Source organism: Streptopelia decaocto, assembly GCF_964273445.1.
Source record: "Streptopelia decaocto genome assembly, chromosome: 6".
Taxonomy (NCBI): domain Eukaryota; kingdom Metazoa; phylum Chordata; class Aves; order Columbiformes; family Columbidae; genus Streptopelia; species Streptopelia decaocto.
The window spans coordinates 48,809,787-48,835,964 of record NC_138660.1 but is presented as its reverse complement, the minus strand read 5'-3'; the positions used below and the strand labels follow the sequence as shown (position 1 = coordinate 48,835,964).

Here is a 26,178-nt window from a genome sequence, read left to right as displayed (position 1 = left end):
CATTTGAATAGATATTGCAGATGTTCAGCACAATTCTTTCAACAAACTGCAAAGTCTAAATACCTTTTTACCTGTGATATTTCCCATCCCTGCTTAATAACATCACTGGCACTTCTAGACAACAGTAGGCCTTTTCCTTGTCTTTATTCTGCCATTTCCTTCCCTTCCTAGACGTTTATTATTTTAATTTCATAGCCATTTTCCTCCTGTATCATAACACATGCAAATGTAAGGTTATTTTCAAACTTCCATAATTTGCATAAACCAATTGAGTCTTGTCCAAATCAAAATATAAAATTTTATTATGAAACAGAGTTTACCTTATTAAAGTGCAATTGTACGTGACGAGAGATGCTTTAAAGGTGGGATGGTCATTAATATTACATTCATACCCTGAAGGAGACATTTTCAAGTAAGTGTTACCTCTGTGCTCCTAGAGGACATTTCTTGTGCAGAAGAGTGACCTTCATTAAAGAAGGCCTGAAATAATCACAGTCAGAAAATGAGCATGATCAGTGATTGCAATGGAAGACTAACTGGAGGGTGCTCAAGAATGGTGCATCCAGTAAAATAAGCAAAGAAAAAGCCAACCATATCTTGGGCTGCATCAAGAAGTGCGGCCAGCAGGTCGAAGGAGGCAATTCTGGCTCTCTAGTCTGCTCTCATGAGACCCCATCTGGAGTCCTGTGTCCAGCTCTGGAGCCCTCAGTGCAGGACAGAAATGGACCTGTTGGAGAGGGGCCAGAGGAGGCCACAAAAATGATCAGAGGGCTGAACATCTTCTGCATGAGGAAAGGCTGAGAGAGTTGGGGTTGTTCAGCCCAGAGAAGGCTCTGAGAAGACCTTACTGTGGCCTTAAATGTACTTAAATGGGGCTTATAAGAAAGATGAGGACAGATTTTTTTATAGGCCTGTTGTGATAGAACAAGGGGTAATTATTTTAAATTAAAATATGGTAGATTTAGACTATATATAAGGAAGACATTTTTTACAATGAGGGTGGTGAAACACTGGCTTAGGTCGCTCAGAGAGGTGGTAGATGCCCCACCACTGGAGACATTCAAGGCCAGGATGGACAGGGCTCTGAGCAACCTGATCTAATTGAACATGTTACTGCTCATGGCGGGGGGTTGGACTAGATGACCTTTTGAGGTCCTTTACAACCCAAACTATTCTATGATTCTACGACATATTTTTAAATAATCAAATAAAGTCTATGTACGAAGTCATAGCTCTACACAATCTATTGAAGTATACTTGTGGATGCTTACAAGAACACAATATTTCATTAAAAGAGCTAGCAGAATAGTTAGCAAGGCCAAGGTCTCACTTGGACTGATAAAACTGAGGTCAGTCTCTGTAAAAGGGGAAGCGTCAAAAAGAAAATTAACATGCAAGTGTTTACACAAGGAATTATGTACAGATAACATTAGAAACCTGTTAGGTAAAAATTGTATCAATCAATACAAGGTAGAAAAAAAGGTGGGTTTAGTAGATAACATCTAATTTAAAAGCAAGAATGAACAAAATGCTGAAAAAACATGTTCATGTTAAGCAGCTCAGAAACCTGTTAAAATATAACTGTCATGAATTTTAAAGTTCGTGAAATATAAAAAAAAACTATAGAAAGTTTGGGCTAAATAAAAGAAAATTAAAATCAGAATAAGCACATTTTCCATTAAAATAATCACACATACATATTTCAGTGAGAATTATTTTTTTCTTCTACAGAAAAGGAATTGACTTGTTACAAGCTGAGCACGGTGTGGTAGCCTATTTGGCTTGAACCTGAAGATCAAATATTAAATTTTTCAAGTGAGGGAACTTAAAAAAAAATGAGAAAGGTTCACTGAGTAAATTATTTTTTAAAAAGTAAATGAAGTCAACCAATTGAGCATAAAAATATAAAGTGTTTTGGGTTTTAGACAGTATACAATAATTTCTTGTAACTCTACAGAGAAAATTAGTCTTCTTCTGAAGTACCTACAATACATGGACAAACAATATACATATGGTCCTGAAGGTGAAGGAGGACTACAGGATCCATGTATCAGTGGCCAACATATGAAATCTTATCACAGAAATATTGTAAACATTTTTCTTAATTGGGACCTCAGTGATCTTTGGTATAACAGACTCCTATGGAATCTCTGATGACACATTTTATATACAACTTAAATAAGAAGAAAAAGAAACTGTTTAAACATTTTGCATTTAAAGTATGCATCACTTAAAAATGCAGTATACATATATGATCACAGTCTGGAATGGATCTTCTAATAAAATGCTCCTGGCATATAAATATAAAATCTTAATTGTTCTGGCCAAAGATCCACTTCTGGAAGGGGTCTGATGGATTACAGGATGCCAAACTTGGATGTTCTCCATTTCCTGTAAGGCACATATGTAGTGCTGCATTGTACAGAGTTTGATCCTAAAGTGGGTAAAAAAGGAGGGGGAAAAAAAAAAAAGTGAACAAACAATGAGCATGCTATTTCCCCCTACTCTTTGTTTTTTTCCCCAAGTTCATTGTTATCAAAAAGAATAAGGCCATACAGCTGGTGCAGGAGCTAGCAAATGAATGTGAGTAATATGCAAGTACCAACTTGTTTTGTTACAAATATTTTTAAAAAATTTCCTGAAGATACAAAACATTTAAATTAACTTCCATGTGGTTGTCCAGACACGTACACTAAAGCAGGGGTGTCAAACTCATTCTCACAGGCGGGCACATCAGCCTGTCGGTTGCCTTCAAAGGGCTGAATGTAATTTTAGGACTGTATAAATATAACTACTCCCTGCATTTATACAGTTCTAAAACTACATTTGGCCCTTTGAAGGCAACCGCCGGGCTGATATGGCCCCCAGTGAAAATGAGTTTGACAACCCTGCACTAGAGGATATCAACTGGTTTTGTAAGCGACATTTTTACTTCACATTTAAAACAGTGAAATTATCAAGTTTTGGCCTGGTAACTGAAAAGCTGAAATTATCCACATTTTCTTCTCACAAATAAACTTACTCCTTTTTGACTTCAGAATTTTGTTTCTTTGAGATTTTCTTTTTTATTGGAAATCAAAATATAATGCGTGTCAAATATCACTGATAAGATGCCTATTCGCTCTGCAGTCTAGATACCTTTTGATGCAGCCATTGCTCTTCTCCAACAGCAAAAGTTTTCTGGCCTTTGTAGTGACATTCACGAAGCTGCACAGGTCCTTTAGAAGCATGCAGACAAAGCTCTTTCTGAATGTTATGTCGAATTTCATGGTGTGCAGAATATTCAAAGTACTATTCAAATAATTTTTAAAAATTCAGTAAATAAATACAAACGAGAGCATAAAACTAAATTAACTCTTTGAAATTCCAAAACACAAATAGATTTCGTTAGTCAACAATTTGAGACTACAGAATCAGTTATCTGATTTTTAGCATACGCACTGTAAATGTGTTTACAAAACTAAAAACATTTTTTTTAATACAAATGCGATTTAGACATACTTAATTGTATAAATTGCAATTGACGCTCACTGCATTATGATGCAAGATATCATTGCTTGCTCCTCCAGGAATTTTAAGTGATTTAAGGAGACAAACTGAAGAGTAGAGATGGTTGCATGGAAAACTAATATTTTGGCATTTCTTAAATTTAAATTAAAAAGAAAAAGTTGCTGAATTTTGGTTTTGTCACATGGAACAACACTGACTGCTGTACATCAGCTTTTGCTGCTTGATATAAAAAGTACATGCTAACAATAGAATGCTGTTATGTTCTCTTGTGAGGTAGTCATCAGAAAAGTAATATAAGCATGTATTTTATGAGTGAATTTTACCATTATTTCCTGACAGTACAGTACTCTTAAGGGTCAGGAATCCTATGTTATGATTCAGGTCTTAACAGAGATTTAATTCTAACAAGCTACAGACACAGCTGTCCTTTTATACCTTGCCTGCTACCCTACCATCCTGGTCTCTTCTTTTTCTCTCTCATTAAACAGCATTACATCCTATTACCACAGTTTCCTGGCTCCATATGTCAGCCTTCTTCACCATATCTTTCCTTTGACTTTTAAGCCCAGGCTCACTTAGCTCCCTGTGGCTTTCAAGTATCTGTCCAATTGGTTAGCGTCTGCCTTCTCACTCTCTCGGCCTCAATGGGAAAAGCACTGAGAAACAAACAGGCATCTCACTCTGAAGTCTCTGTGCCCAATATTACTCCCTGAAATAGGCACTGATGGAAGTGACCTGCTTTGTCACATAGTTCTCAGACATAATACTTTACTCTAAATCTGTTACTCTTACTTAACCTGTTCTGATTTATATTTTGAACTCCAAAATCTCTGCAAGCCCTGAAAATACAACTCAAAAGCTAGGTTTAAAACTTCAATGATTTTGGATATTGAGATGGACATGTTCCCAGTCCCAGCATGTTCTAAAAAGGAAGAATGATAAACAACCGATGCATAACTCTGTAGAGTAGGTTCTCTCTTCTAGCCCCCTATGCACAAAGATGACAGCATGAAAAATTTTAATGTACACTGTTAGAGTCTGGCAAAGAATATAATAGAACTGAAAACAGAGTATTATAATGAGAAGGGTTAAGTAAGCAAATACACACATCTCTTCAGCATTACCAGCTCAACCTGTGTTAAAATTGCTGGTATTGAAAGGGATTCTGACTGTTATTTTATGGCAGGAGGATAACCAAACACTGCAACACTTGAAAGCGCAGTTACAGTACAGTCCATGATAACTTAGAGAGAGATGACAATAGAAGCATACAGGAGATCTCTTAATACAATGTGTTGGTACAGTGCTCTTGCATTAATGACTGTGACAATGCCAATAGGCTAATATAATCTTAATCCACAACAGAATAAAAAAAAAAATCAATACCATAAGAAGCTAATGTAACAGGATAGTTGTTAATCTAGACAGCATTCCATCTCCCATAAAAATTGATTAGGAAAACATCAGCTAACTAGGGCTGAGCTTTCACAGTGCCATCAATGTACGGCTTTTAAGACTGAATATTTTATTTTAAAAAATTAATTACAACTGTATTCTAACAAAAACTTTTAAATATTTGTTGACATTTAGTTATTAATGATCAACAGTTAAAAAACTTTATTCCCCAAATAACTCTTTAAGGCAACAGAAAAGCATTCATTTCTGGTCAGGAAAGGAGGTGGCACTTTTATTACTTTTACAGTAGTGCCCAAAGGATTTAGTATCTCGTATCTATTGCAAGTCATACTGAAGAAGAAACTGAGCACCATTGCTGCCTCCAAGAGCTATTCAAAGAGAACTCTTCTTGGATAAATTCAATCATATTATTCACTTGCATTAGCCAGTACAGGACAGACCACTTTGACCTCACACTATGAGGCTGCAAGCATGATAGGGAAGGTGGCTCAGGCCTGGCCACTTGGTGTCCCATTGGCCGGATTCCCGCCAACATCTTCCTTGACAGTGCGAGTCCTGGCAGCAGAGAAAGAAGCAACAGAAGGAAGCATAAGGAAAGGAAGAATTAAGAAGACAGCAGTTACAAGAAAGTAGTATGGATAGGATTAAAAGGTTTTGCACAGAAAGGAGCGATCAAGTGAGGCAGAGCAATTGTGTTAAAAATCTGAATCTGCATCCTGAACATAAAGTGTTAGAAGTGGGACATGGCATGAAGAGCAGTATGAAATTTTCCTTGAACAACACAGATACAACTTAACTCTTAAAAAAGAGAGAAAAATTGCATATTAAAAATTAGTCCATTTATCTAAAATAAATGAAAAGCTTTAATACGGTAAAGTCACAGCTGAACAGATGATAAAAATCAGGTATCAAATATTTTACCTGATTTCCTCCAAGTCCATGACAAGAATACATAATCAACGGTTTGCCACCATGGTTATTTTCACCAACATCCAGACACATGCGGTTACCTGTGTTTTTTAACTAAAGAAAGGGTGTTATCAGAAAAAAATTTTAAAAAAAAGCTCAGTGGGGATTACAAACAATTACAGTCTCACTAGCATAGAAAACTAACCTTTGGCTTAACAACAATTACAACTGTTAATTTTTACTTTCTGCTATGCTCAAATGTAAAACCCTGGTCTCTCAGAGTTAATCTTTTCTAACCAAAAGCCTAGTAGCTATGTTATGGTTGTCTCCAGCCACACAATGTGAATTATTAGGCTACTGAAATACAAGGTTACTGTTATTCAAATTACAATTTGAACAGACACATACAAAAATACACATAAAATATTCTAAATTGGAGGAAGTGGAAGTGCTAAACTTTGATAAATATTCATATGCACTTCAAGCAAAGAATTATTAGTTGTTTAATATTTTGTTGGTTTTAGCAATGCAATGTCTAAGAAGTTATTTAGCAGAGGAAATGCAATGGTCTTTTAAAAAACGTATGTATAACTATAAACACACATTTTCCTCATCATAAACCCAATTCTGAGAAGTAAACAGCTGCCTAGTTTTCCTCATGAACATGAAGTAAAAATTCCCTCAGACTACTTACTATATAAAGCTAAATTCACCTTGATAGTTCAGGAAATATCTCTCCACTGGCTTAGGACTTTGGTGTCACTTTAAAGTGACTGTTAGTGATGGTCAGAATGTTGCTTATCTTAACAGGATTCAAGATCCCATTAAGCTAGGCGACTGTTAGTTATTAAGAAGCTTTGCTTAAATTTCATATGACCATCAACAAAGTTATAAAATATTCAAACAGCAAGGTATGCAGAAGAGATTCTTTGTCCAGAGCAGCGACAGAAAACAGCAAAGGTAGCAAAAAAGATTAGCAAACTTCCTGGATTACAGAAGACTATAGAAAATAATTAAACTTACATATCCAGAAAACAAAGGATTCAGGTCTGGCACATATGCTTCTGGATAAACATTACTGAGATACCAGGTAAAATTTTTACACTGCAGACGCTGCCTTAAATCAAGTCTTTTTGAGATGTCTCCAAATGTTTTCTGTTAGAGGAAGGGAAGTTAAGGAAGGATGGAAAAGAAACATACTAAAATTACTAATAATGATTTTGTACATATAAAAATCTATCATGTTCTGTATTGCAGTATTAAACAAATTTTACACTTCATTTGGTTGTGGGTTTGTGGTTTTTTTTTTTTTTAGTACTGTACTACTACGGTTACTCCTTTTTATTTTTCAAGATCATAACATCATTGACTTCTTCCCTTCAGCATTTCAAAGCATGTGCAAAAAACCTGCAACATGGAAAAAACAGTAATATCCTTAGTCCTAAGAGGGTTCTAACACAGTGCCATGAAGTGGGAAAGTACAAACAAGACCATACTGATGACAGCTATGAAGCTAAGTTATCTCACTCAAAAGAGTGAGCTGAAATAAAGAATTAGATTAATTAAATAATTAGCATAATAGTCAGTACAATGCAGAATCTCCCAGACAAAATTCTGTTGCCTACCTGCTATCATGCTTATAAAATCTAATGCTACTAGTAATACAATATTCACAAAAATTTATCACACAAAGGGAGGAAAAACAGCTTCTTGAAGAAAAGTCTAGATTCTATCTGGTGAAAGACCAAAGTTCCAGAAAACCTGCAAAAATTAATAAACCAACACCCACACCCTCCGAATTTAACTTAAGCTTTCAAATAGATCGAGACAGGACAGATATCTATCATTGAATAAGCTTTTTTCTGCAGCTAAAGAGCAACAAAACCTGCTTTTTAAGTAATAATACTAAGCAACTTGCGACTAAAGAGACATTATGTTTCTCACTCCAAGTTAGTTTGCATTTTCTGTGCTCAGTAACTTTTTTCATGCTCTTCTGGCAGTTGCAGTAGCTGTTCAATGCAAACAAGCCAGGATTTAAGAGAATGTATGAAAAAAACCTACCAATTGAAAAAAACCCACCACACAAAACACCATCACCACCAGACACTGAAGTTTTTCATGCTTGTTGGTGCTACAGCATTAAGAAACTGAACTCTTTCTTTTCATTAAAATATCTGGAATCCTTACATACTTTGTCAGTAAATAACTTTTGCTCACCAAAACTTTCAACGCAACAAGTGTGATTTCTAATACCACCACCACCACCTACTTGTTTCACAATTTTTGCTGCCTCTGTGTTTCTTCGGTAAAATATTTCTTTATATTCATCCATCCAGACTTCTGCAAGGCGGACTTGATTACGTGTGATCACTTGTGTACCTTTTGGGAAAGTATGAGGACTCTTGCTGCGAAAGACATGGCCAACAACAGAGCAAGGCATGATCTCCAACTGTCCACCACATTGCCACACCTAATAATAACATTTTTGTGTAAGTGCACTGCAATTAGAATTAAGGGAGTGGAAAAAAATTCAGCAATGTTAATGTTCACCAGAAAAACACCCAAACCACTAACAAGAGTGCATATATCAGGCATACCATAAGTGAATTTCCTAATCAGGTAAACCCTGGAAATATACATTTCAGTTATTGAATCTAAATACATTTTAAAAAAAGAAAAAAAAATCAGTTCAGTGATCATATTTGTAGTTTACTTCATAGGTCATTAGTAATTCATTTTCCATGCTCTAGTTGGCTGACTCAGCAAAGAACTGAAAATATCATACTAATTTATCCTCAAAAATCCTGTCCACTCTCAGTATAGAGACAGCTGATAATTAAGTAGCTAAACTTACTCTGAAAGACATTTCTATATTTTCACCTCCCCATATTTCCATTTCTTCATCGTAGCTTCCAATGTGTTCAAAGTAGTCTTTTGATATTGAAAAGAGACCTCCAGCAAAAGTTGGTGTTCTGCAAAAAGAGAAATTTACTGAGGAAGACAGAATTCAAATAGGTAGGCTTTAAAAAATACAGATGTAAAAACATTGTTCTAAACATATTCTAGGAAGTTTCCAGGTATTTGTCAGTGTTTCACTACATTGATACATTTTCTTGGCATAGATAATACTTCAATTAAATCTGCCCACATTGAGTCTCATTTGACAGTTTTATTGTCCTTTATTATCAACCAGTTTAGACTAATGACCACTGGTATAAAAAGACAGCACCAGGAAAAATAACATATTTTTGCTGTATGGAGGATATCAAGCAAAGTTATTACTCCTCCAAGCCAGTAACCCATCCAAGACCAAAGCACATACAATTATCATCAAACACACCACTATAACGGTCTAGTATTTTGGTGTTTCTGAACTTTTGTTGTCATCCTTTCGAGGATGATGAATGGGGAGCCAGAATCTCTGGTACTGTCTCTGAAAATAGTTGTTTATAATCCTCTTCTCCCCACTCCCTCCTGATGAAAAAAATTATATCGAAATTCCTTATTATGTTCCTAGTGTATGTAGAAAAAAAGATAATGGAGAACAATTACTGTCTTAAGGAGGTTATATTTCTGTGAAATTTTAAAAATTAAAATGTGGTTCTTAAAGAAATATTACAAAAACTATTTAAGACCTCTGATCAAAATCATCTGAAGAATTAGTTCATTTACAAACTGCTGCTCATAAAAAAAACCTGAATTATTTAAAATATTATTCAAATTATGTTTACCTAATTGGATAGGTTTCATCTTTTCTTCTTTTATTCTCATGTTTAGGTAGAGACTCCCATCCAAATGACAAACTCCAATCAAAATTTCCTCTGTTGTGGCCATGCCCATAAGGAGATGGTTTAGTGAATTCAAAAGTATTGAGATCTATAGAAGCAATATCAGGGCTTACAACAGCAACCGGGTTCTCAGCTATTCTTGCCAATAATGGCTCTAACCAGCCATAAAAGCATTCACCTGTGGAGGAAATGGGAACAAGCACTGAACTTCTACTTGTCTATAAAGTAGCACACAGCAACTATTTTAACATGCCCACAGCAAGCCAATATGCACTGCTTTTAAATAGCATTTGCTAATTATACTTTCAATAATGTAAAACTGGAACTAGGAATATATATAAATAGCAATAGGAAATATATATAAAATAGGCAATATGAAAGATGATCCATTGCTAATGTCCATGATTCATAAAAACCCTGCAATGTTAAATCAATGACAACAGTGTTATAAACCAGACCTGGCACAGTCACAGGTTACACTTACAATGAGCATCCAGAAAGGTCAGGGTCTCTCCTGTTGCTACTGAAGCTCCCAACAACCGTGCAGTGATTAGACCTTTTCTTTCCTTTTGACGGACTACTTTAACTATTTGAAATTGTTTCACATATTCATCTAGTTTATCATGCAAGTATTCTAGAAAGAGAAATCAATTTCAGGATATTCAGTGTATATCAATGCCACTGCTTAGAATTTTACATTATAAACTAACAGGATAAACAATTCACACTAATCCCAGGAATGACCTCAACATCAAAGCCATAAAAAATACCTGACTGTTGAATATTATTTTTAGGGGCTGAGTTTTTTGGGTGTTGGGGTGTAGGAAGAGGTGATTAGCAGAGAACAGATGATGGAATACTAAAAATATTCTAAAAGAGAAAGGTTGTGCCAGTGCATCTCTTCTGCACTATCAACAGTTTGAATATCAATTCAACATCCATTTTCAGAGCAAATAGATCACATACTTACTTACTCAAGTTATCTGCAGAACACGCACATTTTTTCCTTAATGACGGCACATTTTACACAGAGTTTTCAAGTGCTATAGTATTTACAACAGCAGCAGAAGTTATATAAAACTCTTTAAATGTGCAAAATTTGAGCAACAACCCCACATCCCTCATTAAATATCCCATATCGTCTTCCTTCCTCTGCCCATCCTTAGTATTAAACTGTACAACCAAGCATACTTTATACCAAAGTGTGACAGTGTACTAAATACGGACTTGCAAAAAGTGTAAATAAATTAATATAAGCATGTATGTATAGACATGTCTATCCAAAGTTAAGCATATAAAGTTTTTTGAACTTGCATTTGTGATCACACTCAGTATACATTCAATTACTTTTGGCAGTCAACTTGAGTATCGAAGATTTTTTTTTTCCATTAATAACTTCACTTTCTAGGAAAGTCATTTCCCTTCATATTAATGAAATTAATTTGCATAAAGACAATCACTATGATGAAATGCAAACTGGTACAAGCCTTGGCCAATTTATCCTTGCATACTTTGTTCTATAAACTGTAATTGTTTTGAAGCACGAATTACAGATCTACTTGTCATGCAACCAGTTATGCAGTTTAAGCAGCACTAGAATTAGAATAATCAGAAATAGGGTTTAAAAATTCTTTAGAGGACAAGAATTCCATATTTGACTACCTTATAAAAAAAAGATGGGGGAGAACTAATTTCTAGAAAAAGATATCAACAAAACCACTTAGAACACTTTATACATGTTAATGGTCATAGTGATATTCTCTTTTAACAAATTTATTTGCAATTCCAACATGCCTTAAAGTATCTATCTATCTATCTATCTATCTATCTATCTATCTATCTATCTATCTATCTATCTATCTATCTAATCAAATCAAATCAAAAGAAAATAGAAAGGTTTCTTACCATCTACACTGGCATCATCCACCAAAATAATCTCCTTTAGTAGTATGGCAGGAGAGGTATACATCACGCTGTGAACAGTTCTGAGCAGAGTGGACCATGCTTCATTATGAAAAACTATTATAATACTTGTGGTTGGCAATGGCGGGCAACGCTTAAACTTTTGTTCAATACATCTACAGATTAGAAAGTGTTAACTATTAGAAAATGGACAAAAACTTTTGACTGAAACTCTTAAAAGAAACCCTCTTCTCATACCCCGTAAGTATGGACATTAAATATTTTAGCTTCTCCACTTTCTGTCCCAGTTTTGGAGCACAGAGGCAGGTACTGCAATTGAAGAAGCTGTACAAAATATTTTTTAAAAAATATGACAAAAAAGAATTCCACTTGAACAACTGACTTAGTTCTGCTGCTACATCACAAACGTTTGAGTATGTTTCATAGAGCACTCAAGTCTTCTCAAAAAAACATGCTATTATATTGAGAGCGACAGATACTGAGCTGCAAAATTAGACTTTCAGTCACTATTACTGTTGAAAATACAACAAAGAATATTTATTAGAAGAATACAGAGTTTTCAATGAAAAATAGGACAGATCTAATTCAGAACTTCAAAATCCTGTAGAAATAACATATAATCCTTACGGCAAAATATCCCATTCAAGGGATACAATTTTAAACCCCCAGTTTTTCAAGGCTGATGTAGTCTGAACAGAACTTTAAATCCAATTGCAAGACAAGTTGACATGTCAACACTTCTGTATTCATAAGCTGCTTGCTTACTGTTTATTGCCTGTCACATTTAGAGACTGGAACACTCCCTAGGGTAATTACCACAGCCATTGCCTCACAAAATAGGCAAAAACCCAGCAGTTATGCTCTAGCAAAGGTTATTGTGAGCGGCACCACGTGTAAGGTGATATTCATACTGCCAGCAGCAGCCCAGTAAGGTTAGTCACTTCTGACACAGACAGCTGAGAACACATCATCTGGCTGTGACAGAGACTGCTCATAACCAAAACTCATTCTGCGCAAGTCCTACAGTCTTCATTAATAAAGTTTATCAGTGTAAGAAGGCACATGAGATGTTCAATTGCCTTCTTCGATAGTTTACAGTTACTAATTTATTAAACTATGCTGGTGGTTTTATTAATGCTGAATACTTAAAAAAATAAAGGGGGGGGAGGAATGGTCTTCAAATTCAAAAAGAGTTTAAACCACATTTTTAGTTTTCTTCTAAGTAAAACTTAGCAGGCTTCCAGAAAGTTACTCAGAAATTGCAGCTTTAAGGCAAAAACATAAAACTTTATTTAAATATGGTTACTTCGAATTCAAAACCATGACAGAAGTGAAACTTTCTAAACATTCTTGGCTTCCGCACAGTGGATCATTAAGTACAGTCACTCATTATTTACAGCTAGCAGACTTTCCTAAACTATCACCTAATGCTGAACTCAAATCACTTTGCAGTCTGCATTTCTGGCAAGTTTCTCAACTGCCAGGACATACACATTTCAACATACTCAGGAGGTCGAGTGTCTGGTCCAAGATCTCGGTGTAAAGAAATCCTGTCACTTGCAAATGCATTAAAGCAGTGCTTTTCTTCTCCACGCTGTTTTTCTTTCTGTTCTTCTGAATTCAAGCTGATGGTTTTAAATGCTTTACCAGAAGCTCCAGGAGAATTAGGATCTTGAAGAGGTCGATCTAGAAAGGGTTTTAATTCCACTGCAGTATAGTGTCCTGGCAAACAGCGGCCTTCTCCAGGAACCTTAGTTTGCCTAACAGGTGCTTTTATCTGCATTTTTGGATTTGCACCTTTGATATTGTTCATAACATTTAACATGAGACCTAATACATGACTTTTCTTTCCAACAACTGGCTCGATTCGTGTTTCATCTTTAAAATCTTCAACACCCACTTCTCTTTGCAATAAAAATAAAAATACCAGAAAGACAAACACAATAATGCTAAACTTCCAAAGTTTCCAGTGAAAAAATAGTTTCTTGAATAGTTTAGGTGTCTTTTTCAAAGCCATTCTAGTTTTAAAAATTTGTCACCAGACAAAAGTTTTGTGAATTATGTTCTCCAAATAGGTCACAGCATTTCTTGAAATTATAAGACCTGTAAATTAAAACAAAAAGTATACATTTCAACATCCAGTATGTTCAACAATGTAAAACCACAATAAATTAATAGACAGAAATTAATTCACAACTCCCAACTGTCATACATGATGTGTCCATCACTTAAGGTGTAATTTTAGGACTGTATAAACGTAACTACTTCTATTTCTATACAGTCCTAAAATTACATTCGGCCCTTTGAAGGCAACTGCCAGGCCGATGTGGCCACTGGTGAAAATGAGTTTGACAGCCCTGACTTAAAAATATGTTAAATCTATCTATAAGATACCCAAGATACACTTTGCCTGTTTGGGGTTTGTTTGTTTGTTTGTAGTTTTTGTGTGTGTGTGTGGTTTTGTTTGGTTGGTTTTGGCTTGGATTTTTTTGTATGTTTATTTGGGTTTTGTTTTGTTGTTGTTTTTCAAATATACTTTAAATAGAAGAACGAGAAAGCAGGCATATCACTAAGAATAAAACAATATTTTTACACAATGTCACTACTTCAGATTAATTTTCTTCCACATCTTGATCATAAAGTTGTTCTAAATTGAGAAAGGTGTTGTCTTAAATCTTCTAGAAGCAGGGAATTTTAGTTGAATAATGAGACAGAAGGAAAAGAGATGGAATCAATACAGTAAGTTCAAGTTGCATGTAAGAAAGATCCACATTAAAAAGTGAACTATAAAGTTAGCAAGGACTTCTCAATCAACTCATTTCAATAATATTGACATTTCTAATATCTAAAAAAAAAAATCCATTTCAAGATTAGACTGAAGTAATCAGACTTCCAAGTGGGAAAATTTTGCATTAATTTAGTTATCTAGTATACATATTCCATGCAGATTTAATACATGTAATTTGAAGTAGGTTACTTTAGCCTGAGGGTCAAGTCATCAGCCTTTTTCACTCATTTGTATTGCATTTTCTGGCATGTGCTGCTGTAGCTCATCAAGAGAACATGTCAAAGAGCTCTCCTCTTTCTGGAACTCTGACACTATTTTTTTCACAGATAAGCAATTATTCAGTAGTTTTCAAGATGGGCAACTATGAAAAACATTTGAGTACTACCAGAATCCAAGTGATTTGAATTAAATTCTGTCTGCAAAATTGGCACTTTACAAAAAGGGTAAAAATAGCAACCATTTTGAACTTAAAACACAGCTTTATTTTTGTGCAAGTTGCATGTACGTGAACTGAGAAAAGAAATAAGCAGCATCTAGATAAAAGTCACAGTTGATTTCCACTTGCTAACTACCGACCACAGAATTACAAAAAAATACTTTTCTGTTTCATCCTTTAAAATACGAATAGCTTCTGTATTTATTAATTGGAATAACATATACCCAGGGAGAGTTATAGAAAACAGAAAAAACCTCACCTAGTTTCCCTCAAGAACTTGCAGGATAAATTAAGCATCTGGACTAGTTCACATTATTATTTATTTCAAAGCTTACGTCAGCTTTTTATAATAAACCCATACATTCAAACCTCAGTAGTTTTATCACAGAACTATTGCTGTGAGAGTGCAGATGGGAAGCTCATTACAGCATTGCCGTATAAATACTAAAAGGTACCAAAAATGTGCTTCACAAGGCTCCAAAAATTTCCAAGAAAACACATTAAAAAAAAAAAATCTCCATGCCACTTCCGTCTCGCACATTATTTTCCCACTTTTCTCTAGCGCTGAAAAATTTGTACTACAATACTGGTACTTAGACACTGCAAGACTGAGAACAAAAACTTTCTTTCCTGGTTAAAGGATTGCAACCAATTTAACAATCTGCCTGATGAAAAAAATGCCTTGTTTCCTCACAATGCCTGGTGGGTTGATGTTGGCTGGCTGCCAGATGCACCACCCAGCCAGGACAGTGAGATCACTTTCCAATTACTGTTGCGGGGAAAACAGAGTAGGATGGTGAGAAACAAAGACAAAACTATAAACCAGCTTCCCAGGTTCAACTTGACTCCTTCATTCCCAACTCTTCTTTCTCCAAAGTGATCTGCCAGGATCTTGCTCCTGCATGGGCTCTCCATGGGCTGCAGCTTCCTTCAGGGGATATCCACATGCAGCGGCATGGAGTCCTGCACAGGCTGCAGAGAAATACCGTCCATGGGCTGCAGGGAAATATCTGTTCTGATAGCTGCAACACCTCCTCCCCTCCTTCTACACCGACCTTGGTTTCCGCAGGGTAGTTTCTCTCACATTTTTTTTGCTCTGTCACAGGTGCTGTGCAGCATTTTTTACCCTTTCTTAAATACATCATCACAGAGGCACCACCTGCTATGCTGAGTGGCTCAGCTTTGGCCAGCAGAGGGTCCATTTTAGAGATGGCTGGAACCAGCTGCGTCCAGCACGGGTGCAGCCCCTGGTCTCTTCTCACAGAGGTCACCCCTGCAGTTATCCCTGCCTCGCAGCTTTGCCATGTAAATGCAATATGCAATGTGAAACACTAAGCATATATAGAAGTCAGCACCCAGCAAGGAGATGCTAACTTGTAGAACTACCATTGCTGAATCTGCAAGGGCTGTGCCCAAGTCTATAGCTTCTGCAGCCTGTAACCAGAATGTTTTCATAACACCATAAAAAATTGCATTACTCTTTCTTAGTGCACCATGCACAAGCACATATATTAGTAAATGTTAAAGCTTAGGAATCAATAAAACAAACAAACCCCAGATAAACAAACCTCAAACCCCAAACAAAAAAGTATATCTTTTTTTTACATATATTTGAGAGAGCTGGCAACTTCTTTATCTCACAGGCAGTCCTTAGGCATAGTCAATCAGAAAACACCTGGAAAGGGGGGCTGGCTGATTTGTGTACAAACACTGCTGCCCTCAAATTTATTTTATATCACTAAACAAGCAACAATGTTGTCCAACTTCTCTAGGCCTCTTCCTCTCAGTAAGGAGACTTAAATTTGTCTGTTGCAAGAGAAAGGTAATTAATGAACATAATGGTATAAGATAAGTTGTGAAAAGACAGGTTAAAGTTAATTCTACATAGCAACATTGACTGGTTTACACTGAAATTATGCTGAAATTTGAGAACTTAATCAGTATTTGAGTCAAATATTTATGTCTGTCTCTTCTTGTTTTAATAAGCTGGCATGAGACTACTCAAGGTAGAAAAATTACATGGTGTGGCTATATATCAGTTATCCACCTTAGTACCACGGAAATCTTTTAACTAATTTAACAACTACTTCAGAGAGCTATAAGTTGCAGTTGTCAGATTTCCACTGTCCACCTTCAGCATTTCAATTAATTCAGCAATGTTTACTTATGCTAAGCTCACTATGCCATAACGTTCTAGTTTTATGTTTACTACATGAAGTTCAGCTTCACTGTCTCCAGCAACAAAAAGCAGAAACAGACCAGAAAGCAAAGATTTCTTCCACAGAGTTTTAGCACATACTTGGGACTTTTGCTGCTGCTGGCTTCGATGCTGACACACTGACCTATTCTTCACAAAAGGTCAAAAGTCCATACGGACATTTAACCAAAAACTTAAACTAAATTACCATTAATTTTATTTGGGATTATTTCCTGCACAAATTGAGCATATACAAATCTTTAGTATATTCATCATCAACACAATAGTCAAGATATCTACAAACTAAAATAATGAAAATCTATAATCCATCCAGAATATTTCTTGCACTACCTGTGTTTTACATACATCTGTCTTCTGAAATATAATTCATTAAAGACCATAATAAGCAGATCTAATGAGCAAACAAGAACATGGAGTAATTTATTTAGCATTTGGTTTCCTATGTAACTATATTCATTTTTATCTGTAATACACTCTGACAACATATTTCCTTGCATTGGATAAAAGTGTCTCAGCTGCTCAGGTCTAAAGTAGACCAGGCTGCCATAACACACAGGTGAAATGTGTCTGTCCCTCGAAATTAAAAGACAATTCACCTGAGTTGGGTAGGTCGTGCAAGCAGAGCAACACAACCCCATGTGGACTAGCACACTCCAGCGCACATGGCAGCATCCTGCGCACAGAAAGAAGTGCAAGTGCTCTTTCTTTCTTAAAGAAACTATCAAGTGATAGCCTTGGGATATTATTTTCAGCAGAAATGAAGTGGACAAACACAGGCTTGTTTGCCACAAATGTACAGCAAACTCTTTGATATAGACAAATGCTGAATGTAGTTTTATTGAAAAAATCTTATTGAAATATAGCTTACAATAAGGGAAGAGCTGTTAGTCACATAAAATAGCAGTTTTCAGAACACAGACTACATTGTCCAAACAACTTTTGTTATGAAAGCTGTATCTCTTCCTTAAGGCTTTTACCAGGATAATTTTGTGGTCAAAAAAATAATCTTTATTTCCCACAAATACCTCACACATTTTTATGGCATACCAATGTCAGTAAGCACAGAACAAGCTACTATTCCATCCTCCAGGACACACTGAAGAAATATGTGGTATGGTTAAACTCCCTGAGGTGGCTGTTTAGCAAAGTGTTTCATCTTCTACTCATTAGTGTTATTTTCACTAATAGTAGCCTGGATTCTTATAGCACTTGGAAGTAATTAGCCCTAAATAGCAGAAGCTGGAATTTAGGGAGGTTTGTGGGGTTTTATTTTTTTTTTTGTTTGTTTTTGTTTTGTTTTTTAAAAGAAGAAAATAACCAGAAAACCAATATGTACCACAAAAGTCTTCTAAAAAGTGACAAAAAACAGCTGCCACACTACATGGTCTATGTTACATTATGCCACCCACTAACTAACTCTGATGTCAGACTGCAAATACTCTGGCTTACAAGAAAGCCTCACTACAGTAGCCAACATGTAGACAACTCTGACTTTTTGTTACCTTGGTCTGAAAAACACTGTAGACAACCATTTAGGAAAAAAAAAAAAAAAAAAGTCAAGATAACCCAAATCAGCAGAAATTCTTCCAGACCATGCCAATAGGAGAAATTTCTTGGGGTCAGTAACAACAATATTCTTGATCTCATTTAATTAAACAAAACTGTCTTAAAATTAACTTTTCTAAAATTTGAATTATATATAGGCTTCTAATGTTTCCTGAGAATGTTGCTTATGGAACATAAAAAATAAAGAAATAAAACCACTGAATATAAAATTAAAAACACTTCAGAAAAAAGTTAAAAAGAGAAAAATAGGAAAATATTATAATCATTAAGAATGACTAATCACAACTATTTAACTACACAACTATGTTTCACCCTTAATCCTATTTCTTCAGTAACTCCAGGCAGTCAAGAACATTCAAAAGCACTTCAGAACTTGGGGAAAATGAAAACAGTTACTTCAGTTTACTAAACTATGCTACTGTATACAAGAATACTAGCACTTGGCTTCAATAAAGGAACAAACTATATAATGAAACATACATAAGTTAAAAATTAAGGCTTCACATGAAAAGGAGACACAGAATCACCTGGCCAGTTTCTGTCTCTACAGTCGTAACAAAAGACACTTGCCTATCTGTTCCCCTAAGAATTCCCACTGAATACATTCCTAGCTGGGGCACACATGCCTAAAAGAAATAGAGATTCACAAATCCCAGACACTGTTCCTCTGGGTACATTCTTTGAAGCTCAGCCAGTGGAAATGTGGTTCTACTCCTGAAAAAAAGTTGTAAGAGGAATACTGAACTTCTTCAGTTCCTGAGTCTTAGTTTTAGAAACATTATGAGCATAGGTTATTCTAGCAAACACTGGACGTAAGCTACCCCAGTGACTATTACAGAAAAATCAGAAGCTGTAACTAGATGATAACACAACAGGCTGAAGAAATTCAGAGCAGCAGAAGCCCAGAACACCTAACCAGAATACAACTTTGCAAACTATCTTGTTCAGCAGTTTCTTTGAGAAAATAAATACAACACCCCTGCCCTCACATATTCTGAGGGAAGTGCTTCAAAAAACTCTTTCAAAATCAGCAGTAACACTATTTTTCTACAGCAAAGCACTGTACATGATAGGCAGAAATAGATAGTCCCCTGTGACAATAGATATTATATTAAAAGTATACATTAACCATATACTGTAAAAATTATTTAAGGTTTATTTTTACAGTCTAGAGACTATAAATATGCACTTATCTCAAATTTAAATTTCACTCAACTCTGCAGCTTCCCTTTTTTATTGGCCAGATTGGTTTGGGCCTCTCTTAAAATCATTTTATACTGTCCCTAAAAATGCTACGATGACAAGTGAGCACCATAGCAGCTGTAAAGTGCTGTTTTAATTTAGCGTCTGATTTTCACTTAAGCACCAGAAAATAATCTCTGGATCATAACCAAGGGAATCTTCGTGATTGTAGTAATGTTTGTAAGATAACAAAACCATTTAAGTATTAAAAGCATAGGGTTTGAAATCAGTTTTACAGTCTAATTGGCCTATAAACTTTTAAGTTGTTTAAATGACGTATGTAAAGCAAAGCGACTCTCATCACTGATTCTTGGAGATTTACAGAGGTTTATTGGGTCAGTGACTGCTAAACTAATCTTTGTCAGAATCTCCCAAAGGTGTCTTCACTTTCCTCCTCTCCCCACTTCACTGGTTCTTTTCCAGCTACATTTCATGGCTGAATAACTTTACCTAATAACAAATAGTCACTTGACTACAGAATTTAACTACAAAGTCACTGTCAGTAGTTTTGCAACATGACTTCTCTGTTTGTAAACAGAACTCTTTCCTGTAGCACATGATATCAGCAAATCTTAGGCAAAATCAGACAGAAGTAAGACAGCAAGTGAAAAAAATCTTGCCGTACACAGGTGGACACAATCTAGCACTTCATGGTCTAGAAACCTGAGGAACTTTCAAATCTTCTAGAAGATCTGGACAGAAATTAGCAGATTAGCACTCATCAGTGCTGGCAGGCACCTGATCAGCAAATCATATTATGAACGTGATTCTCTACATTGATTCAAAAGAAAGGAATAGATATCAACTCTCAGAACAGACAGACCAGGCAACAAATTTATGCAAAGCAAAAAGGAATGTCGTGAAGCAACACAGTTTGTCACCTACAACTACGAACTTTGGGGAAATGTCACAGATAGGGTAATTATATCTTATTCCTATTTTGATCTAAATCAAGATTACCCAGGCTGATGCCGGAATTGTCCCAACCCAAAAAAAAAAAAAGGGACAAAGTTAAATGGTAACAGCAGTTACAAGGAGGAAAAGTGATGGTCTGCTCCCTCCCACAGTGCAACAAAAATAGTAATTTTGGCTCTCTGTAACCAACTCAAATTTACTTTGCTATGTTATGGAGAAGCCTTGAGATGATAGTAGCAGATGCCAAACTGACCAGCCCACTGAGCAAACCTAGTTAAAAAAAGAAACCAAAAGCCATAAATTGGCTGCTCTGTCTCAGTCTTTAATTCTGTCGCTTGGCTCAGCAGAATAACACTACCTTTAGTCAAGACTAAATAGATCAATATAATTCATATTTTTTTAAACAAAAGACGTATTGTTACAGAAAACTAATATGTAAAACACTACTGAGCTGCATGCACAAAATGCATATTTCCAGTATATTTTATTTAACCAATAAAAACATTAATACTTCTTTATACAAGCATATTTTATACAAAGTTAAAAAAAAACAAAACAAAACAAAACACACCTCTATGAAACTATGGCTACTTTACAATTAATTTTTCCTGTCAGCTCTCCAGAGCCACGAAAATATGTCAGTACCATCACCTACTGTGTAGAACTAAGACTAACAAACTGATCGAGAAAAGTGACAATCTAGTAACTTAAAAGTACTTCATATAGGTTTAAATATACCAGCAGAAGCTGGCAACGTACACAAAGAAACGATCACCCTGCTGTTATCAAATCAATGCGGTTCTGTGGACAAATACTTGGGTGGGATCGGTACGTGTCAAGAGACACCTCCTTCAGTCAACACTTTTGGTTCGCACAGTGCGCTCGGCCGGTGGCCAGCGCTTCCCGGAGCCCCGTTCGCCCAGCTGCCGGGCAGCAGCGCCCTTCTCCGCAGCCGCGGCCCCGTCCCGCGTTAGCCCGGAGCGGCGCGCACAGCGCTGGGCGGCCCCGGGGGAACCGGAGGGGACGGTGCGTGGGGCGCGTGACAACGCGCACGGCCGGCGGGAGCGCGTGCGAGGGCTGTGTGAGGGGGACCCCGCGGGCAGGCCCCGGCCCCGCGTGTCACGCCTCCCTCCCGCCCGTTGTGCCCCGCGCGCAGCCGGGCGGCGGACGGTGACCGGAGGGGCCACGACCCCTGGCTAAGCAGGAGCGGCGCCGCGCGGGGACTCCCGAGGCCAGCGAGCTGCCCCCGCCCGCGGCCGCCGCACTCACCTGGTCCGGCGGGGAGAAGCCCGAGGCGCGGCCCGCGCGCAGTGCCCTCCGCCGCACAGGCCCGGCCGCGAGGCCGCCCACGGCGCGAGGAGGCTGCAGCCGGGCGCGCGGCTGCGGCTTCCGCTCAGCGGCCGCCAGGTGCGCGCGGGCGGCCGGCCCTGCGCCTGCGCGCGGCCCCGCCCTCACCTGGCGCCCAGGTGCGCGAGGCAGCTGCCGCCGGCGGGCCGCGGGGTGCGCGCGCCGCCCAGGGCCCCGCGGGTCTGCCCGCGCCCTGAGGAGCAGCGGCGCGCTCGGAGCACAGCGCTGCGTCTCCCTCCTCGCCTCCTGCACCCCAAGGAAAACGCAATTTTCAGACAATTACATAATGCACACCGCAGCGGGGCACGGCCAGCGGTGTGTGCTGTAACATCCAAATTACAGATTGCATTTTAAGCATCCCAGCAGGGTGCTGTGATTTTTTCTTCAATCACCTAAGAGTTGTGCCGTGTAAGATGTGGTTGACCAAGCACTCCCAGCTCACGTTGCTGGGAAACAGAACACAAAATCCCTTAGAGGTGAGATCAGAGTTTGAGAGAAAGGATATCACACTGAGTTCCCTGCCTTCACAATGCTGAGGTTCCCAGAGGCACAGATATAAAACCACTTTTTTATAAAAGCACAGTTTAACTTTGGGGAGGGGGGGAAAAAAAAGCAATAACCACACAAAGTTTGCTCCTAACTTCCCTTAATATAGCATAGTTTCTCTCTTTCTTCCTCCTTTCAAATGGAAGTTGCACAACTACAGTCTCAGCCGTGACCTCAGTTGATTTCTTTCAGTTGCTGAGCAGCAGGTAGGTAAATTTGCTCAGCAAATATACAGTGAGTTCACAGTAATTATACTGATTCTACAGCAGTGATAAAAATGCTAATACCTGTATTTCATAATGGAATTCATCTTCCTCAGGAACACTTCATGAAGATTTAGACCAGAATTAATCGTAATTCATGTGTTCTGGTATTTCTAGCATGTTAAAATCCTTCCTTGTGCCTTTAAAAGTTGACGCCTGAGCCGTACCAAGTACTTACATCACCTTATACATGCAGAGCCAATATGCAACTTTTTGTAGCACAAAATTCAAGTAAGGCAAATTTCTAGCATGAACATTTTAAAAGCGGCTATTTTCCAGAATAAAGCCTGCATTAACAGTCATACTGATTCCTAAAAAAACCCACCAAAACCAACGACAACTTTAGAACATGATTTAGACCACTCACTTGGCTCCTCTTCTAGCAAGCATCATGTCACATAATTACCAAACCAAGTTTAAGCAGAGATAAAAGCAGTAGTACTTTTGCAGTAGCAGTCTAATTCTAAACAGTTTAAGGCAGGTCAATGTTTCAAGAAAATGGTTTCAATTTCACTGCAAGAGATAAAACCACAGAATGAATGAAGCTAGAAATGAAAATCACAGTTGTAAGGAGCCTAAACTGACGAAATAGTGATCTTACTTTAAAAAGTGACAGAGTCACTGATGGAGAAGTACTTGATAGTGACATTTTTCCTTAATTTCTTTTCCTGTTTTTTCCTGTTCAGTATTGTGTAGGGAACACACTATTGAGTTCTTTATGATCAGCTTCCTAAGAGCCAAAATCCACCCCCGCTATCGAGCCTCTCCTGAAATGTCTCCTGGATCACTTTCAAAGATAGTTCACTCAGAAAATTTTAAATTCTGTAACACCATAATCTCTGTTTAAACTACTATGTTTATAAAGCTAATTACTCATCTAACAGCTACCAAGATTTAAGGCTTAGGTTACTAAACCTTAAATCAGTTGCCTGATTTATGAGCCTTTCTAAAAATTGTTGTAGCCACTTTTGAGAAATTCCTCAGGATAGTCAAACCTGGTCCAAAAAGAGGAGAAAATCCTGCAAATTACTTTTACTCCAAGAGTCTTGCTAGTTTAGTTATTTGAGTTATATACTAGTTATTTTACTTAATGATACTTTCTCAGCCATCTTTCTAGTATTGGTACAAATCTGAAAAAAAAACCACAGTAGGGATTTAAAACAGAAGTATTATTGAGTACACTGTTACAAAAAATGTTTACATATCCTCTAGAAGATAGATTCTAGCATTCTGTACCTACAGGGGAAAGGGAGAAAGAGAGGAGAGGAAGAGACACCTCTGGCTTATGTTGCTATAGCTACGAGATGCTTGAGTGGGATCAGTACGTGTTGATGATTTTCATTTTCAATGAATGAATCAATAGAAACTGCAGCTTCACTCTTTTATTCACCAAAGGCAAATCTGGAAGATGGGTTGCTAAGCAACACCACACTAAAGACTGCAGCCTTTGAAATCAGCATTACTGACTCCCCTCTGCCCCAGGAGTCTCTTCCATTCAAAACCATTTATTAAGAAATTGGCTTAAAAAAAAAAAAAAAAAAAAAAGTGCTACCAGGACATGCATTTTTAAAATAATCTGTAAAGGCAGAAGGAAAGCTGAAATTAACACTCTCCATTGCCTGGAGTAAAGAGAAGTGAAACAAAGCCATGCCATTCCTTGTGCAGGGAAAATAAACAAATATTTAGTAAGGACAGGAAAACTGAAATTGGTTTATATAAACCAAAATGGGAAGGCCATTTATTTCTTCTGGAAATACTATATTAGATGCAAGATTTTTCTCTAAAGGACTATTTATAGACACTTTTTTTTTTTTTTTAATTGAAATGCAAAGATGTGCCTCATTTGCACTCTCTCTTTGAAGGCCTCATCTATAAAAAGACACCAGTGGCTAGATATGCTCAAGATGGTTAATAGGAATTCAGAAATCTTTTACCTGCACCATATACAAACAAAGCTCTTCACCAAAAGTTCACCATGAAAAGCTCAGTCTCAGTTCAACTTCTATCAACTAATTTCTGTATCTTATAATTGTCATCACCTAATCTGTTACCCATCTTTTGAAAGAGTAATGCCTATCTTATGTTCATTATAAAACCAAAATAAAGTAGATGTAGATGCAGATTAGTTTTCCCTTTTTTGAAAACATCTTGCATGTATTGATATAAAGCCACTTATTTTTATTCTGAACTTCAGCTAAATGTTATTCCAATGCTACTACGGAAGCAAAACCACATAGATCCTGTATCAATAGGGCAGCATACAAAGAACTCCTGTTTTACTGGAAACTGCCTGGGAAAGGCCTGTGTACTAATGCTGTTAGAAGTGGAACAACAAGAAACTAAAACAGCATAGTTAAAGAATTCATAGTGTACTGACCCCTAGAGCCCAGGTCCCTTATACTTCCCCCCAATCTCAGCATCTTCCAGATGCTTCCATATTTCTCATTCCACTCTCATATCATTGTTTTTTCCCCAGTCTCCTAAATCTTCTTCCCCAGAGCTCTGTCACACTGCACAACCTGCAGGCAAAACCCAGGGAGCCTGTAATGTGCCCAGTATGGTTATGGACCCACCAACATCCAGTGCTCAAACACACAGGATAAGGCTACAGCATAAGTTTCAAGGTTCCCTAGGGAAGGAGAGGCCACTTACTTGGATCTTTCCTCAATTCTAATATTCATACAAAACTTGTAGAAGTGTTACAGTCCTGATGTACATCTATTAATTTTAGTTCAGCTGACCAACAGCTCAAAATTTACTGGAATGCAGAGCCTGGAAACCACCAGTAGGCAGCATCATTGCATAAATGATGCACATCAATCTACTTAGGAAACAAGGCTATAAAGTTACCCAAGATACAGCACCCAGTTATTCGTAAGCAAGACTAGATATGATTGTAAACAGGTTCCCTTTTGTAGGCTTAACATTCAGCTGTTGTAAAAAAATAAACCCAAAAACCAAAATAAAGTCACTTTACATCATGTCAACATGAAAAGCTAAAATTGCCTAAGGAAACTGAAATTGGTTATTTAAGAAAGTTAATCACTAGTATTAAAAATTCTCTTTTCATGCCAAAGCATTACTTTTCTAGTCAAATACATACAAAATCAAGTGCTGTTTGAAAACCAAATACAGCAGTGTAACAGTGGTTTTTGTTAGGCATTTGTTTTTTTCGGTAACCCTGCATCGACAAAAAGCCTGATCCTTCATTTATGACATGTTATTGCTCTCTTAAACATCCACAGATTTATTTTCTATGTGTGAAAAGATCATGATCCCCTGTAATCAAAACCATTTACCCAGAAAGGTGT

The 26,178-nt window shown here is 37.1% G+C and overlaps 1 protein-coding gene across 2 annotated transcripts; it reads right to left on the bottom strand.

Moving 5' to 3' along the window:
- Positions 1 to 1,700: 1,700 nt before the first annotated feature.
- On the bottom strand, positions 1,701 to 22,058 carry GALNT3 (polypeptide N-acetylgalactosaminyltransferase 3). 2 transcript variants are annotated; one of them, XM_082055727.1, is made up of 11 exons: positions 21,981 to 22,058; positions 13,052 to 13,649; positions 11,529 to 11,701; positions 10,108 to 10,257; positions 9,567 to 9,801; positions 8,690 to 8,807; positions 8,105 to 8,305; positions 6,859 to 6,990; positions 5,848 to 5,949; positions 3,139 to 3,291; positions 1,701 to 2,434 (listed from the first exon to the last, which is right to left on the bottom strand). In XM_082055727.1, exons 2-11 carry the CDS (start codon positions 13,561 to 13,563, stop codon positions 2,312 to 2,314), a joined length of 1,899 nt encoding a protein of 632 aa, XP_081911853.1. In that variant the 5' UTR covers positions 13,564 to 13,649; positions 21,981 to 22,058; the 3' UTR covers positions 1,701 to 2,311. The 2 variants fall into 2 exon arrangements, with proteins under 2 accessions (XP_081911853.1, XP_081911852.1); XM_082055726.1 differs by having other exon boundaries at positions 3,139 to 3,218.
- Positions 22,059 to 26,178: the final 4,120 nt, after the last annotated feature.